This window comes from Heloderma suspectum, chromosome 7 (genome assembly GCF_057233095.1).
Source record: "Heloderma suspectum isolate Gila_16-S chromosome 7, 16-S_ref, whole genome shotgun sequence".
Lineage (NCBI taxonomy): Eukaryota > Metazoa > Chordata > Lepidosauria > Squamata > Helodermatidae > Heloderma > Heloderma suspectum.
This window is the reverse complement of record NC_139464.1, coordinates 93,076,204-93,095,314: the sequence shown is the minus strand read 5'-3', so window position 1 is coordinate 93,095,314 and position 19,111 is coordinate 93,076,204. Positions and strand designations below refer to the sequence as shown.

Genomic DNA, 19,111 nt, shown 5'->3' with positions numbered 1-19,111 from the left:
AAGCTAAAACATAAAAGCCTTACATTTAGACCAGCTGTCCACTGAGCTCTCAAGAGGCTTGATTTCAGAGACTTTGGGGAAAAAGTAAAACCTTGCTTAATGGACCACTGCACAATGACCTGTACTCAAATAAAAAAAACCCCTCATGCTAGCCCTAGGCTGTAAGCATGTATCCTAAACTACAGGATTATTGCATATAAGGTATACCTTCTTGAATATGAACACCAGGCATTTTTTACATAGCCATTGAGGCATGGATATGGAAGTGAAGAAAAGTGGCAGAATTCTGCTAAGGAATGGACAAGATGGCTGAAGAAGAAGCAAGCCAAAAAAAAGAGAAGAACCACCACTGATGTGAGGCCCACACTTGGTGACCATTCTGGATCCCTGGGGACAACAGGATCTGGGGTGCAGAGGGCACCTCCTCATTGCTTTTCATGACTGCAGGCCATTCTCCTTCCTCCATATCAGTAAATGGTCTCTAATCAGGAGACACACTGATGGAGAAGCCACAGATGCCCCTCAATCTGGACCCTGGGAAAATAGTGGCAACTGTAACAGCAACAGCTTAAGAGCAATTTGAGAACTACTGCTGTAAGAGCTGTTTATATAATTCACTTTCCATTACATATAGTAGAGAGGAGAGCTATTTTGCAACATTAGGACATTTTGCTTACCAAGGGAAAGGGAAAAAAGCAACAAACAGTTTTATCACCACTGATAAATTTATGGGAAATAATTTTGGCTAGAGAACAAATCTATGAAATTTAGCAGGCACTTAAACAAAAGATATAGTCTTTAGACAAACATATTTCTCTGTTCATTATAACATTAGGTCCAATACAATACATTCCAAAAGTAAACTAATGAATTAAAAAAGATCCAGGTTCTGACTGCTTTCCCCACATAGCATAAACAGTTATTATATTGAAGTTTATTTTTATGCCTTATATAATTTAGCTAAAGTATAATAATATTTCTTAATATTATGCCAATACAACTATGAATACAGAGAAAAACCATTACAGCTCAATTGTCCTACATGTTGCATGGATATGTACGAATTTGTCTAAATTTGCCCTCAAGTAGAGAAAAGTGAATGCACTGAAATAGTTGTTTGGCATGTGTAATATTTTGTTTTTATCAGCATGAAAGTGGTTTCTAATACTTTGTGATAATTCACCAATTTCTTATGAATGTTAAGATCCACTGCACCAGTGGAGCTCCCCTCCCTTCAGGAATTCTGCCATTACTGCAGGAAGCCGATCCATGTATGCATTCCTTCATCAACTTGCAAAGCCCATGTACACAAGAGCCGCACAGGTGAATTGGATCATATTACGGACTGCTGATTGTGATGACATACAAGTATCATCTAGTAAAGAGATTTACTAATGGTATATGAAAGCAAGCCAAAGGAATGGCACAATAATCAGTCATGTATATATGCAATGGCTACTTGTAATTGCACAACATTTTAATACAATCTATTATATCCAATGGTGTCATTCTGCTAGCATAAAGCTTCTCAAGCTTGTGGAAACCCTGTTCCTATCCTTGTGCCAAGTGCCCAATCGAATACTTTGATTCTGCTTGCACAAGGCATTCCACAACCTTTTCCGCAAATCATAGCAGATGTTGTTGCACCAGGTGTTGTACAAGGGGTCCACAAGCAGTTGCCCAACTCATCACGACTTAATTAGGCCAGGTGTTGCTTGCGCGAGTTGTTCTGCTTGTGGTTGTGCGACTGCTAGTGGAACAATGCCAACTTGTGTAATTTTTCCCCAGTAACAACACCGCATTTAACCCAAGGAGTTTGTAAACAGAGGAATTCCAAAGAGGACACTCATAAGATTATTTGGGAACTGCTGTGCTGAACGCATGAAAGGTTATTCAAGCACTTCTTGTAATTTACCTGATACTGATCTAGATTCTTTCCTTCAAAATATACTTTTGTTGAGTCTTCCATAGGTATTATTTTAGGGCTGGGATTGAGAAAGTGTGGACATTCTTCTGCCTAGGAGACAAACATTTCATATATAATAAAAAATTATATATTTGGACAATTGAATTTTTTTTTTGTTCTGAAGATCTTCATGCTTAAGTACAGAGTGACAGATTTGAGTACAGGCCTTCAAATTAGGCATGCTAAAAATAACTGCAGCATATGCCAAACTATCACTCTCATTCTTGAAATTTCTTTCCACTCATTGAAGTAAAACAGTAAAATGGTCAGTAGGGAAAATACTGAATTGTTTCCTAATCACATTAACTTAACTCAAAAATTTATTTTCATGCACAGATCAAGGAGTAAATGTTCATCTTTCTTTGCAATTTATTTACAATTGTTTTTAGAAATAAATATAATACAATGTGTGTCTATTATGTGTGTGTGTGTATAATTTTACCATGTTTTGTTTAATCACATCTTCTTCTATAGATGAGTCTTCACAGATATGTTTCTTCCAGTCCCACTGGCAATTCCATCTACTGCTTGCACAGGAATAGCACCTGTATGGATAAATCAGAAGGTCTGAGCTGTTTTTAGATTGCTTTCTCACCTGTTTTTTTCCCCCAAAGCCTCACTTACAATTTAATTTTATATACCAATAAATAATATTTCATTTTCAGGAGAAAAGAAATAATATGGATGCTCGGTACTTCATGGACAACCAAGGACATCGCCCCAAATTCTAGATGCAAGGTACACAAATGTGTTTTTCAATAATGACTTAAAAGAAACTACCACTACCACAAAGAAAGTTGGAAAGTCAGGAATCTGGGAGGAGCCATGTCATCATGGGATGCAAGACTGTATTGAAATATGGTCAGCCGCAGTCATAGTTTTGTGCCTTCCAAAGTAAACAGCTGACAAAGCAAAAATGGACAGAACTCATTGCTGTCTTGGATATATTATCACCACAGGTCAGATGCAGTGGAACCAAGACATAATCAAGGCCAAACTACAAGAAAAGATGATGAAGTAGGATGCTTTTTTCACAATATACTTTATGGAAGGGACAAGTGGGGTAATAAGAATTCTTCCACCTACTCAAGACGAAAAGACTGCGCTATAAGAATTTATTTATCACTTTTCTACATCCAGAAATATAGGAACAGTCAAGAGCCACTTTGCATGTCTCCCTAGATGTCCCATAGGAAGTCTTTCTCTTACTTTGAGAGACATGACTGTAAATTCAAAGGCATTATTAACTATAACAGTATTGTATATGGCACAGGGGCTGGGAAGACAAAGAATGAAGTTAAGCAGCTAGATACTTACGGTTCATTTTCATTATGATTTATAGCCTCTCCACAGTCATAAAAAGGATATGTGTCCGATGCAAAAAATATGTCTGTTCCAAAGGTCAGATGTAGTGGAACCAAGACATAATCTACCAAAAAATATTTGAGATTAATTTGATTGAGAATGCTTTACAGTTTATACAGCTTGGTACAATGTTTATGCCCATTCAGGTCATAATATAGCGTATTGAAGCATTTCTTGAACTTGTTGGGTTATAGCATGAATCTTCCATTCACTTTGAATGAAACAGCACTAAATGTTCAGGAAGTTAAAGGACAAAAAGCTGATGGGAAAGTATGATTAAATATTTAAAAGTCCTGAAGTATTACTATAGGCAAATGGCTCTTTGAAAGGGATTATCATTTTATTACTGAAAAATGCAAGTCAGAAAAATGAAGAAAAATAAGATGATAAATTCAAGACAGAGTGAGAGAGACAGATCCTTTTTCTTAGAGACTTTATATTGACAGTGTGTGCCATTTACATTTTATGAATTCTACACTACGAATAAAACCAGTGATGTTAGACTTTCTGAAGTAAACAATACATGCTCAAAAAAATAAACTAAATCTAACATTTGGGGAAGCTGGTCTATTGCATAGACCTCCTCTATATCCACGTTTCTAATCTGGATTATTACTGAACTAAGGAAGAAGATCTATATACAGAAATCAACTTCCTCAATGAAGCTCCCAGCTATTCTTCTTATGGAAATCATTAAACCCTTCTGACAAGCTATTTCACAAGCTATTGAGCAATTTCAAACTCAGCTTTCCTCTAGCATCTTTTTGAAAGAGTGGTGACAGCTTAGATTCAAGAGCACTTTATGAAGAATCCTGCTCAAAATTCCAGGTTGTTTTTCACTTTAGCCCATACTCTGGGGTCACTTGAAAATGGGATCTTTTAAGAAAGGTTCTAGTTAATTCATATACATATAGAATTACTTAAGAAGAGCCATGTGGATCAGATGAAGGATCCATGTAGTCCAGAATTCTGTTCATACAGTGGCCAACCAGCTGTCGGCCAGGAAACCACAAGCCGGACATGAGTGCAACAGCACCCTCCCTCTGGTACTGGAGGTAGCACATAGCCATCAAGCTTAGTAGCCATTGACAGACTTCTCCTCCAGGAATTTGTCTAATCCCCTTTTAAGCCATCCAAGTTGGTGGCTATTACTACACCTTGTGGTAGCAAATTCCATAGTTTAACTATGTGCTGTGTGGAGAAGCCCTTCCTTTTACCTGTCCTGAATCTCCTACCAATCAGCTTCATGGGATGACCTCAGGTTCTAGTATTATGAGGGAGAAAAATGTCTCCCTATACACATTCTCCACATCATGCATAATTTTAATCTCTATCATGCACTTCTTACCCTCCTTTCAGAATCCAGAATTCTATCTTTTAAAAACTGATATTTACTAAAAGCATAGATTATTTCCATTTGTCAAATCTCCTCAGGAGAAATGGGTGTAATCAGACGTGTCTGTTACATTCCACTGGGAACCACTGACTCTCACATGCATCTGCAAGAGATGGCATCACGTAACAAAGTGTGTGCTTTGAACTTGCTAGACAAATGCATATAAAGGAAAGCTAGTTTTGAAGCATGAAGTAGCTCTAAGAGGGAAACTGTTGTCAATGTTTACAGGAAAAAAAAAGTTTACTACAGGTCTTAAGCCAATACAAAGATAAATGGGTTGGGAAAAAAGAGGTTGTGCCTTCCTAGCAACTGCTAAAAGTAGTTTGCTTCAAACTTGGAAAAGCATACACATAAATGAAGTGTGAGACACTGCTGTCTCTTTACCTTGTCCTTTTATTGTTGGAGGGATTGTGTTAGGAGGATGACAGATAATAGTCTCTCCTTGTAACTCTGCCTGATGGCTCATTTCACCAAAGTGGCACCAAAGCTGGTCATCTTCATTTAAATCTGGCAAAGGGCTTAGAGTCAATTCTACCTGGAAACACAAGCAGAAGGAGGCCGGTAGAAAGCAATATATGTGAACAAAGCTGTCAGTTTCCTACTGGGGATAGCAGAGAGGAAAGGTAGCAGGGACGAAAGCAAATGTAGAACAAGTAAAAAAACACCCAAACATGCAAGTTTTAACACTACAATAATGCCCTCTTCATTGATAGCTATTGTTATTGCAACCATAACTCAATGGTAGAGTGCATGCTTTGCATGCAGAAGGTTGAAGGTTCGGTCCCTGGCATGCTCAATTTTAAAAAGAATCAGGACAAGGAGCTTTCCAAAGGATCTAGGAAAGCTCTTGCCAGGCAGAATATATGGTCTAGATCAAGGGTGTGAAACCTGTGGCCCTCCAGCTGTTGTTGGACTGCAGCTGTCATCAGTCCCAGCCAACATGGCCAATGGACAGGGATGATGGGTGTTGTAGTCCAGCAACATCTGGAGGGCCAGTCTCCCTGAAGTCTGACTTTGTATAAGGCACTTCCACATGTTCAACTGTCTTGTCAAAGGATGATAACACAGCACGAAGGATTACATTCAAAAGGAGTGACAAAATGATATTAGGCTGGCACCTCATGCCATTACAGCATGCCTAATACACTGATAAACTGTAGCTCCCTCAGCTATTAAGTTTTAAAAATCCTTCTCTCCTTTTGCTGCTTCCAGGCCAGGGCAGGAGTTTCTATATTGTAAAACCTTAGGGTTGCTCATACAAAAATCTGGCCAAACCTGATTTAAAAAGCATGATAACAATGGCTTCTAAGTCACTCTAAGTAAGGAAGGGGACATTTGCATAAAATTGTATTTGGAGGGGGGACTGGTTTTTAAATTGGAGAGTAACTGGACTGGCTGACAACTGGCTGTCCTGGGTTTATTTGAGGGGGGGAATATACCTGTTCCCCCTTCCTGTGAGAGTTACAAAGAAACCACATATACTGCATAGCCTGTGCTGATCTCTGTAAGTTGTTTGGACCAGCAGATCACAGTGTAGACTGAAGAACCATACACATTTATACCGTGGGAAATTGGAACCGCTGGCACAGAGCTCCTCACTGGTGAAGACTTCCATAAGAACCCAAGGTATGTTTTGATAGTTCTCAGGAACTGTCCAGTTCCACCAGGGAGAAAGTCTGGGGATTCCAGCAGAGTAGAAATAGAAGCAGCTACGGGGGCCAAAACAGACATTAAAATCTGTATCTAGCAGCTCTATTTTCATTTTTACTGTAAACATGGAACATTCAATCTAGATCAAGACCCTAGTGGGGGGGCAGGGGGGCTTTTAAGATCCAGATCAGGAACGCTGCACCTACTCTAGAGTAAAAATGAAAACAAGACATAGCTGCTGGATATGGATTTAATGTAATGTCTGTTTTGGCGCCTAGTAAGTGTCACATCTGTGACTGAAAATCCTTCTTTTGCCCTTTCTGGAAGGAACTCTTGATGAACCCTTGGCAAAGATGGAATTATGTTCTCTCATCTCGCCCTAAAATCTGTCCCTAAAAAAAGAAAAGAAATAATGCCTTGACTGTGTTTCGACAATTCTCTTTAGTCTCCAGACTCTCTTTTGTGCAGTTTTCTTTCCAGCACAAATGCAACATCTATTGAGCAAAAGAAGTTATTTAAACTTTTCCAGCATAATTAAAGCATGTTAACCACACAACAATAGCCAGAGGACACAGCAGGAGCTACAAGTCAGGCGGGAAAGAATCAAGACGCTTGTTTTGAAGGGACAACAAAGACAAACTTTTCCCCAAACACCCATTCAGTACAGGAGAGATGAAGCAAAGCTTTGGCTGCTAAGGGACAGAAATGAGAAGTTTTCTGACAAAGGGAGTGATGTCTGGTGCCTTCATGAGCCTTAGGGAAAAATGCCAACTGAGCATTCAAATGTTTGATTATTTCTCTCATAGAAGGCAAGAAGCAGCCAGAAAGTAGGTGAGAGAACAGGATGGGTTAAAAAGTTGCTTGGATTGACTGGATGCTTGAGAAGACATAGAGTTATCTGAATGTTCTCTTTTTTGCAATTATTCCTCATTCTGCTGTTTTTCCCAAATAGCCTTCCATTACTGTGTGTCCTTTGTAATTGTATGGGCTATTTTTCCAACTGAGACAGTTTTACCTTCAGGAACTATAGCATTCCTGTGGTGAGAAAATGAACTGTACTAAAAGGTAAGCCTAGCTGTAGGCTAGGTGAGCCTAGAGTGTATATTGGAGTGAGAAGTTGGAGTGTGCATCTTATTGTCCTAATATAAATAACAGAAAACACATTTCTTTTCTTGGTAGCACTTTTTTTCCTTCAAATTGACTATTTTCTTTATTCTAGAAAGTAATAGGCTTGCCCTGTCAGTTCATATACATGCATGTGATTTAATAGTTCTAAAAAGGCATTACTTGTCTTAGGGCACAATCCTATGCATGTTTAGACAGAAAAAAAAGTCCTACAATTCCCAACATTACCCAGCCAGCTTAGCTGGCTGAGGAATGCTGGGAGTTGTAGGACTTTTTTCTGTCTAAACATGCATAGGATTGCACCCTTAAATTGTTAACTGTATATCTTGGAGTGCTCTGGATATAGGGGAATAACAGTCTAAACAAGTTACGTACTTGTGAGTCTCAGAACAGAACGGACACCTGGTTGCTGGCTCACTGTAAAGCTTTTGCATCTGTCTCTCATCAGCAAAAGTCATTTTCAATGCTTTCAACATCTAATACTAAACAAGAGGTCTGTGTAACTGTGAAGCTTCCTTTTACCATTGTAAAGATAAATGTATCTAACAGGAAGTAAAACAGAAGTATTTTTCTTTATGTACAAAATATACAGCTAGTAAAGCTAAGTCTGTGAGAGGTCGCCCACCACCACCCTGGTCCCACTACCACGGATGTCATCTCAGGAAGAGCATCTAATTCCAGATAGTGTCCATGATTAGGACTCCACTTTAGGGTTTGGTTCTGAGTTCCTCATTAAAGAGCCATTACGTTTACAAGGGTGTTTTTCCCAATGACCCAGTTCGGTCATAATGATCTCAGTCTGATAATCAAAAAATGAGTGTTGTGCTTGCATGCTTCCTCCTCCTTTAATGCAAGATTTCTGGGGTTAGTTAACCCTCAATTTCCCATTATGTCTGAGCTGGGGAACTGTGATTTAAGCTCTGCCTGCAAACCAGGATTGCAAATCAATTCTTGTTTGTAGTCAGACCCTGGTTTGGATGTAAAATCTCAGAAGTCTTACATTAAGGCATGTGACAAAAGGCAGGATGGAGTAAATTTGGTTTCATAAACAACTCATCATGCCACAACCTGGCCTGTGTTTACAAGTATGCTGAGAACAGGATCCTCTCAAAGCTGTGAAGTCCCTGGCTGGATCACGTGCCCACAGGTAAACGTACATGCAAGCTGGCCATTTAAAAGGATAGCTTTCACAGTACATGCAAAGCCAGACTTGTTGAAAAAGCCGCTGCCACCACCACCAGGCCTTCCCTGTGGACTTCTGCCTGGCAGACCACCAGTCCCTGCAGGACCAGGCCCCCAGGTACAGAGCCAGCTGTGCTGCTCCACCTGCCCCTCCCTGGAGGGGCTACATAAGCTGGCTGGCTGAGGTAGCCTGGGAAAGCCAGGGCCTGCAGGAGAAGCCACCACCACCACCACCACCGGGGAAGAGGCGTGCTTGCCGCCGCCGGGCCTGCTGCCGCCGCCGCCGGGCCTGCTGCCGCCGCCGGCGGGCCTGCTGCCGCCGCCGCCGGGCCTGCTGCCGCCGCCGCCGCCGGGCCTGCTGCCGCCGCCGCCGGGCCTGCTGCCGCCGCCTCTGCCACCACCACCAGGCCTTCCCTGTGGACTTCTGCCTGGCAGACCGCCAGTCCCTGCAGGACCAGGCCCCCAGGTACCGAGCCAGCTGTGCTGCTCCACCTGCCCCTCCCTGGAGGGGCTTCATAAGCTGGCTGGCTGAGGTGGCCTGGGAGAGCCAGGGCCTGCAGGAGAAGCCACCACCACCACCACCACCACTGGGGAAGAGGCGTGCTTGCTGCTGCTGGGCCTGCTGCCGCCGCCGCCGCTGCTACCACCGCCACCAGACCTTCCCTGTGGACTCCTGCCTGGCATTTTTAAGGGGATTTTAATTGTTTTGTTTGTTTGTTTTATTTTGTTGGGGGGGATTTTGTTGTGTTTTTAGGGGTGGGTAGCCTGCCTGATAGGCGGGAGCGAGGGGGCATGTGTCCACCTCATGGATGCAGTGGGGGGAGTGTTGGGGGCCAGAACATACCGAGGCTGGGCGGCAGGCGCTGGCGGAGCGCTAGGGGCAGGCCATGCCAGGTAAGGGGAACAAGGGAGAGATGTGTAGTATCTGTCCCCTGCTCCGGGCCTGTCCAGAGCCAAAGGATGGCTGGGGGAGGCGTGACCCCATCTTCTGGCCTTCGTTTGCTGCTCTGCAATGCCAGGTCTGTTACCCAGAAAACCTCCCTCATCCATGACATGATCCTGGATGAGGGTGCAGACCTGGCATGTATTACGGAGACCTGGCTGGCCGAGGCTGCTGCTCCAACCCTTGCAGCCATGTGTCCAGCTGGATTTTCGTATGCACAGCAGCCGAGGGCTGGGGATCGGGGAGGGGGAGTGGCTGTTATCTACCGAGAGTCCTTGGTCTTCACCAGACCCCCTCTCCGGGAGACCAAGGTTGCTGAGTGCATGTACTGGAGGTTGGGCCCGAAGGGCAGTCTGGGGATTCTGCTCGTGTACCGTCCACCCCGCTGCACGACTGACTCCCTGGCCGAGGTGCTTGAGGTGGTCTCTGATGTGCGTGTACAGTCCCCTAACTTACTGGTGTTGGGGGACTTCAACGTACATTCGGAGGCCATCCTCACAGGAGCACCTCGGGACTTTATGGAGACCATGGCCTCCTGGGAGCTGCACTATATTCTAACTGGGCCCACCCATGTAGCCGGTCATGCACTAGACCTTGTGTTTGTTTCTGGAGAAGCGGGGAGTGATCTGGAAGTCGGGGGTATATCCACCACCCCCTTGTCATGGTCAGATCACTATCTGGTGATGTTGGACTTCTCGGTTCCACAACCCCTCCGCAGGGGTGGAGGACCCATTAAAATGGTCCGCCCCAGGCGTCTTATGGATCCAAATGGATTCCTGAAAGCGCTTGGGGATTCTCTGGGGCATGCCAATGGCCACTCGGTCGAGACCCTGGTGGGTGGCTGGAATGGCGCAATCACTGGGGCATTAGATCGGGTGGCTCCGAAACGCCCTCTCCCCCTGAACAGGGCTCGGACTGCACCATGGTTCAATCTGCGGTTACGAGCTCTGAAACAGGAGGTGAGACGGCTAGAGCGCCGGTGGCGGAAGTCTCGCTCCAAAGACGATCAGACACGGGCTAGAGCTGTATCTTCAGCCTATCACGTGGCGGTGAAGGCAGCAAAAAAGGAATATTATGCTGCCTCCATCGCGTCTGCAGAGTGCTGCCCCAGGAGGCTGTTCCAAGTGGTCCGGAGCCTGGTCGGTCCTGTGGCTCCGGAACCACTGGAGCATTCTAAGGCCTCCTGTGAGGCTTTGGCAAGGCACTTTGCAGATAAAATTGATCAGATTAGGTGTGTTACTCTGCACACTGTGGATACAGTTAGTGAGCAAGAGGCGGCCTGTGGCAAACCGGTTTTGTGGGATCGGTTCCAGCTTCTTCCTCCTGATGAAGTGGACAAGGTGCTTTCATCTGTAAGGCCGACCACCTGCTTACTTGATCCTTGCCCATCTTGGCTCATTATGAGCTGCAGAGAGAGACTGGATGAGGGGATCAAGGCAGTGGTGAACGCCTCCCTTGAGGAGGGAGTTATGCCATCAGCCCTCAAGGAGGCAGTGATAAGACTGCTCTTAAAGAAGCCCTCCTTGGATCCTCAAGTTCTGAACAACTTTCGCCCAGTCTCAAATCTGCCATTTTTGGGCAAGGTGATTGAGCGGGTGGCGGTGCAGTTGAAGGCACACTTGGAAGAAACTGATTATCTAGACCCATTTCAGTCGGGCTTCAGGCCTGGGCATGGGACAGAAACGGCCTTGGTCGCCTTGGTGGATGATATGAGGAGGGCTCTGGATAGGGGTGAATGCTCCTTCCTTGTTCTCCTCGACCTCTCAGCGGCTTTTGATACCGTTGACCACGGTATCCTCCTGGACCGCCTGGAGGGGTTGGGCATTGGAGACACTGTATTGCGGTGGTTCCAGTCCTTCCTCTCCAGCAGGTACCAGAGGGTAGCACTGGGAGAGGAGGTTTCGGACCCGTGGCCACTTACTTGTGGGGTGCCACAGGGTTCCATCCTCTCCCCGATGCTATTTAACATCTATGTGAAGCCACTGGGGGCTATCATCAGGAGGTTTGGGGTGCAGTGTCATCAATATGCGGATGACACGCAGCTCTACCTCTCATTCAAATCTTCACCAAGGTTGGCTGTAGAATCCCTGTCCAAATGTCTGGAGACGGTGAGTGGCTGGATGGGGAGGAATAAGCTGAAGCTGAACCCTGACAAGACTGAGGTACTTTTGGTGGGAGACAAGAGGAGGCTGGGGGATGTTGACCTGGTGTTGAATGGGGTACGGCTACCCTTGAAAGACCAGGTCGGCAGCCTGGGGGTCATTTTGGACTCCCAGCTGTCCATGGAGGCTCAGGTGTCAGCTGTGAGCCGGACAGCGCTGTATCAACTCCATCTGATACGGCGGCTGCGCCCCTTCCTTCCCGACCATCTGCTCCCATCGGTAGTACATGCCCTGGTCTCCTCTCGTTTAGACTACTGTAATGCGCTCTACGTGGGGTTACCCTTGAAGACGGTTCGGAAGCTGCAGCTGGTACAGAACGCGGCGGCTCGCCTGATTAAAGGCAGCCGCCGGCGAGATCACATCACTCCAGTGCTGAAGCAGTTGCACTGGTTACCAGTTGTTTTCCGGGCCAAATTCAAGGTGTTGGTTTTGACCTTTAAAACCCTATATGGTTCCGGCCCAGCCTATCTTAAGGAGCGCCTCCAGCAACACTGGAGAGCTTCGGCTATTGGGCGGTATAGAAATAAATAAATAAATAAATAAATAAACACCAGACAGGCCGCTTAACAAGATCAGCCTCGGATGGCCTTCTCTCTGTCCCATCAGCCAGGACAGCTAGACTGGTGGGGACGAGGGAGAGGGCCTTCTCTGTGGTGGCCCCCACTCTGTGGAACTCCCTCCCTAGGGAACTCCGTCATGCCCCCTCTTTAATGAGCTTCCGTCGTGCATTAAAAACGTGGTTGTTCAGGCAGGCATTTGGGGTGGGTTAGGGTATTTAAAAAAAAAAAATATGGTAAAATTTTATTGTTTTAAATTGTTTTATGGTGGGTTGTACATCGCCCAGAGTGGCTGGGTGACCAGTCAGATGGGCGATTAATAAATTTAATAAATAAATAAATTTAATAAATAAATAAATAAAGTATTTTGAGATTTTGGGAAGAAATATCTTATTTATTACTCTCATATGAGAAAACAACAGATTAAACAAGTGCTATAAGGAATTTTGGTGGTGCACAGTGGTGATGGGGCAGAAGTGTGCCTGTGGTGGGGTCCGGAGGGGGACAATACAGGCCCTGGCTCCTGGAACTTGACCTCTCCTGCTTCAGTGTATTGTAAAACAATTATGCACACAACTATATGCAAGCATATCCCTTCCCCCCAAATAATGTTTTCATACATTCTTTACATCTTTACAATGTACACAAATATTTTGATGCATTTACCTTGCCTGGGACTCTTCGGCTCATATTTTGAGGGTGGGCACTTGTAATATTCAAGCAAATACCATCTAGGCTAGAGAGCCAGTTATTTGCCTTCACTGATCTTGTACATTCTTTTTTCCTTGTGCATCTGAAATAAATGACAAAACATAAAATTATCCAAAGTAATTCAAATTTTCAAATCAGCATTCATTAATCAAAATGCAATGGCATTCAAGTATATGTGAACTGGCAGAGGAAAATGCAGAGAATATGTGCTTAATATTTCATTTCTTTCCTTCAGTTTACTTATTGTTCTTTATGACAGAATAATTACCTGTGTGCATTTTCAAATGACAACAGTAAACATACAAATATTTATCTTAAATGCAATTCATTGTACAGCAGTGAAAAGCCTGTGCTAATGTTCAAGAAACATGTAACAGGAAAGTAGTGTAGCAGTTAAGAAATGATACGGTGCCTATGGTTTGTATACATTGGGACTGTTTTGCTTATATCTTAACACTCTTGAAATTTGTCATCAGGTCTTAACTTTCAGCCCAAGGCTTAGTTCAGTGGGCTAATAACTGAGCCAGAGGAAAAACAAACATCCCGGGCTTTGGGATTGGCTATTTCTCAATGCTAAAAGGAAAGTGAACTTAAGGAAAACTCTTGAAATATGATCCATTTTCAGGTTTTTGCGATCATTACACTGAATAGAGTAGCAGTGGTGGCAACAAGCAGAGCACAGGTGAAAATATTATGGCCTCTGGGTGGCTAAGTGTTTTATGGACATGCCTTCATGAAATGTGGAGAAATAAAAATATGATGAAATATTATGCAAAGCCTAATATTTCATCATATTTTTATTTATTTACATTTCATGACGTCAGTAAAATATTTAGCTATGTTATGCATTGAAGAACAGATTATGCAGCAAACTGCAGTAGAAGCCAAGCTATTTTTACAAGACGGTTTGACTTCTGAAAAACAGACTGTCTTGTGGCACCTTAATAGCTTTATCCTGACAAAAGCTTTCCTGGACTTCATCCAATATATAACTTTTGTTTTAAGTTAAAATTGGTGAACGTAGGAACAACTCACTCAGTACTGCCTACAACAGCATTCCTTAAACTAATGTTTTGGACTACAACTATCAGCATTCCTGACCATTGGCCATGCTGGCTGGGGATGATGGGAGTTGAAGCCCAAAACATCTGGAGGGCACCAGGTTGGCTAAGGCTGGCCTACCATGACTGGCAGTGGTTCTCCAGGGTTTGATACAAGAGTCTATCCCAGCTCTACTTGGAGATGCTGGGGATGGAAACTGTGACTTTCTGCATGCAAGACACATGCGCCACCACTGAGCTATGTCCCTTTTCAGAGGTACAAATATTGCTTATGATTTCATACAGGTAAGCACTACATTTGTAAATCTATCATCTGTCTGTCTATCTATCTCCACACTGACAATGATTTCCAAAACCACATTTTATAGGACCCATCCATGCACCCAGAGTGCATTGGTTTGACTGCCATTAGTCACATCCATTCCACTAAATGATCACTTAGCCTTTTAAACCACCTTAAGTTTCAAAACTTGTTGACTGACTCGCTAGGAGTGCTAGTGCAGCCCTAAAAGCCTGAAAGGCAAACCCTTGAAAGTGCTCCTGGACATCTGCTTGGCCATAAGCCAGAGAACGTTAATCCCCATTAAAATAATGGTATTTCAGTAGTGCTAACATTTTGTCATCATATAAGAAGCTTTTACATAGAGCACATTATAAAGTCGTCTGTAGCACATTGACAACATTTTAACACCATTTTACATATTGATATGAATATTTTAGTTCTGCTTTTCAGGATGTGCTTTAGCCATACAATTTTGTTTAAATTCTCTCTGTGATTAGATTATATGACTGCAGCCAGCATTACACTTACTCTCTGTTTCGGTTCTGATCATTTTGTTTTATTGGATATTAGTGTTGTATTTGATTGTGAGGTATGAGATATATGTTTTTAAATTGTTTCAAATGATTATATTGTTCATCATGCAGAGCACTGAGGTTATGGGGCAATAAAAATATAAATCTGGCTGAAATTAGATAACCAGGGGCCTGAACTAGTCAGGCTGTGGGGCTCTCCAGGTTGCCAGTGTATTAAGCACTGCCAGAACCTAGGTCTTCCGGGTCCTAGTCCAGTGGAGGCTGGTGGCTCCTATTTCAGTGGGGTGGTAAATCCATTCTGGGTTTCAGTTAGAATCCTAAAGGAGCTATCCAAGGTGTTGAACCCACCTTTAGAGATCTGACTGGCTTTGGCTGAAACCCAGAATGGATTCACTACCCCACTGAAATAGGAGCCATGAGCCTCCACTGGACTAGTCTCATATTTTAAGCTACTACACCACACTGTCTAACATAACATTATACTATAAAACACAAATGCAGTCTGGAATGCTCCTATTTCCAGCCATGTCCTCCTCCAGGATATTCCATTCAATTTCCACCACACCTCACTCCCATCCTGCAATGGTCAGTCAGCATTCAATTACGAACAGAAGAACGTAAGAAGAGCCCTGCTGGGTCAGACCAAGGGTCCATCTAGTCCAGCATTCTGTTCACACAGTGGCCAACCAGGTGTTGACCAGGAACCCACAAGCAAGACATGAGTGCATCAGCACCTTCCCACCCATGTTCCCCAGCAACTGGTGTACATAGGCATACTGTTTCTGATATGGAAGTAGTATATAGCTATCAGCACTAGTAGCCATTGATAGCTTTATCCTCCAGGAATTTGTCTATCCTCCTTTTAAAGCCATCCAAATTGGTTGCCATGACTACATCTTATGGTAGCGAATTCCATAGTGTAACTATGTGCTGTGTGAAGTACTTCCTTTTATCTGTCCGAAATCTCCCACCAATCAGCTTCATGGGATGACCCCAGGTTCTAGTATTAAAAGAGAGGGAGGAAAATGTCTCCCAATCCACAGTCACCACACCATACATAATTTTGTACACCTCTATCAAGTCTCCTCTTACTCTCCTTTTTTCCAAGCTAAGCAATCCCAGCTGTTGTAAATTTCCCTTATAGGTGAGTGTCAGGAATGAATCTGAGCATGTGGAGATGTCTGGCAGTTCAGATTCAGAATGGGAGCAGCCAGAACAGGGGAAGGCCCCCTCCCTAGTGAGCTCAGATACGGCAAGACTTTCTTCCCAAGACCTTGACACACGGGTGGCCCAGCCTGAATGCCCACCCCCCTTTCCTCCACCATGAGAACCCAAGTTTCGGAGGAGGAGGAGAGCGAAGGGAGTGACTTGAGAGATGCTAGGGTCCATTGCAGAAGGAAGTGGGGGAAGTTAGAGGCAGGGCACAGACGCTCCGCCAGGTTGGCCACTCGTGAAAGCCAATGTAGGAGGGAGCCACCCTAAGGGAGGGGCATCTCTGTGAAGGTAGTCTGGCCAAGAGGTCCATGCCCAGATTGCTGGCAACTTCTTTAAGTTCCACTTTGTCTCTTCTATTGATATTTGTAGATGTGCGGATTAGCTGTTTCACTGCAGTCTGAGAGTTTCCTAGAATCTGCATTTGAAAAGAAGCTAGTCATTTACAAATAAAGAGGTGCAGCTTGAAGCCATGTTTCCTGAAGTGTGTTGATTGTGGAGGGAGAGGATGAAAGAACAGTGACAGCAAGTTGCTCCAGCCCCTTGATCATTTTAGTTACCCTCCTCTGCACTTTTTCCAGCTCTATAATATCTTTTTTTTAGGTGTGGTGACCAGTACTGTACACAGTACTCTAAGTGTGGTCACACCATAGCTTTGTATAAGGGCAGTATGAGGTTGGCAGTTTTATTCTCCTTTCCTAATTATGCCTAACATGGCGTTTGCTTTTTTTTACAGCAGCTGCACACTGGGTTGACATTTTCATCAAGCTGTCCACCCCCACCCCCCAGATCTCTTTCTTGGTTGGTCACCACTAGCTCAGATACTTGAAGCTGGGATTTTTTGTCCCAACATACATCGCTTTACACTTGCTTGTCACTGAGACACTGAGCAATCCTCCTTGGGCTGTTTGGAGCGTTAAGGTTTTTTTTCCTAAAGTTCTTTTGGTACTTCTTCAAACCTTATGGTTTATCCAGCCTTGCTGACACCTCCCTATTGTGTGTGGATGGTGCCGTTTTGGCTACATAAGGATCAGCACTCCTTGAGTTTGATATTAGTATACATGTTCAAAACAGGCCATTTGCCTACAAAGACCTTAAACACTTCATAACAATGAGGTCACGCATAATCATCAGAAGCCTTAAGGGAACAACTAATTTCCCCCAATGACCAATGACCTGGTTCACACATCACACTAAGCCACGGTGGGTTGTCACCATGGGTGGTTGCAGGGTGGCTTAGCATGATGTCTGAACCCAATGCAGCTTTCCATCATGGGTTGTTTTTTCCACCTTCAGGGAGATTTGCACAAATTTAACTTTCTTTTTAAAAACCAAACTTTTGGGGAGATTTGTGTAAATCCACTAAGGTGCAGTAACTAATGCGGTAAAGTGGAGTAGTTACTGTGCTTTAGCATATTTGTGCAAATCTCCCTGATTTTTTTTTAAAAAAACAAAAACATCAAATTCATGCAAATCTCCCCAAAGGTGGGAAAAAAACTACATCCGCCCCCTCTACTCTGCTAATTAGTGCAAAAACATTCATTAGTGGAGTAGCAGTAGGCTGCTGAAGTTGTGCTGCAAAGGCCCATGTGATATGTGCTGGGACCAGGCAGAAAGACTAAGGGAGAAACAAGCTATGGAAGCCGCAGAGCACCTGATTGTCTGTTGGGAGTAACGTGGGTTAGTGAGCAAACAACCAACCCACCATAGCTTATTTTCAGGGTGGCTTATCATGATGTGGGAACTTGCCCAATGCCTTCAAGTTTGTAAGGAGCGACTTTCCGATCCAAATTAAATCCTATGGTTTGAGGCCACACAATACTGCTGCATTTCAGGCCTGCATGCACAGGCTTCCCATTAAGCTTCTAGGTCATTTTACTGAAGTTGTTTAAATGTTTATAGAAGGAGTAAGATCCCTGAAATCCATCTCCTTCCTATAATTAAGTATACCTTGTGTGCCAATAGCATGCACTTCATATCACAAAATCCCATATGGTTCTGCCATGGGGTTAATTAACCTGGAAGTTTGAAGCAGAGTTTTCTGACTTATACCCATACTTACTTCTCTTACTTATTAAAAAATAAGCCTGAAGACATTCAAAAGGTCTGGTTCAGCAGATTTTAAGCTTACTCCTGAAGTATAATTTAGTTACCAAGACCAATAGTCAGCCAAGTGGCAACTGCTATGCCAGTGTGTTCGTAATAGCCTCAGATGAGGCCGGACCTTCAGAATAAAATCGACTGGAGATTTTTTTTTTTAAACTCTAGACAGCCACAGGTGGAGGCGGCATTTACAAAATGCCTTGTAAAAGCTAGCAGGTTCATCTAATTGACTACATCTAGCCCTCTGAAACAGGGAAATAAAACGTTTGGGAACTGCAGAAAATCATCCAGCTCAAAATAAGCAATGATAATAAAAAAAGAAAGGCACAGATGGGAAATCCATGTATTCTCAAAGGAAAATTGATTAAAATGGGAAAGAAAGGCTTTCTTTCAGTTTTTCCTAAAACTATCCAAATATATTTGTAATTTTCAAATGAAATTGGTTTTACACATTGCTTTCAGATCTAAACATACCTATGGGCAGTGACACCAAAGGTGTCATTCAGCAAACTGCTAGTGGAGATCTGCTGAATTTTTCCATTATGCTTGTACATCGGGTTGCACAACAGGTTCTGCAAGTGTAATGCACAGTAGGTTGCACAACACGTTGCAGAAGCATAATACGCCACTGGTTATGCAACAGGTTGTGCAACTGTAAGGCACAACAGGTTGATAATGGGTTGCATAACAGGTTGCACAAGCATAATGCACTACTGGTTATGCAATAGATTGTGGAAGCATAATGCACAATGGCTTGCATAATGGCTTGCACAACAGGTTGCGCAACCAAAATGTGCAACCGGTTTCACAACAGACTGTGCGGTAGGTTGTGCAAGTGTAATGTGCAACAGGTTGCCAAGCA

General features: G+C 43.6%; 1 protein-coding gene across 3 annotated transcripts in view; it reads right to left on the bottom strand.

Annotated features, from left to right (window-relative positions):
* PLXNB2 (plexin B2) overlaps nt 1–19,111 on the bottom strand; it is a 445,494-nt gene that overhangs the window by 95,733 nt on the left and 330,650 nt on the right. For all 3 annotated transcript variants that reach the window (XM_084810902.1, XM_084810901.1, XM_084810900.1), the window contains 5 exons: nt 13,013–13,139; nt 5,112–5,262; nt 3,284–3,395; nt 2,409–2,511; nt 1,916–2,017 (listed from right to left, as the gene is read on the bottom strand). In XM_084810902.1, the coding sequence (XP_084667028.1) occupies nt 1,916–2,017; nt 2,409–2,511; nt 3,284–3,395; nt 5,112–5,262; nt 13,013–13,139 (595 nt within the window). The remainder of the gene's footprint in view (nt 1–1,915; nt 2,018–2,408; nt 2,512–3,283; nt 3,396–5,111; nt 5,263–13,012; nt 13,140–19,111) is intronic.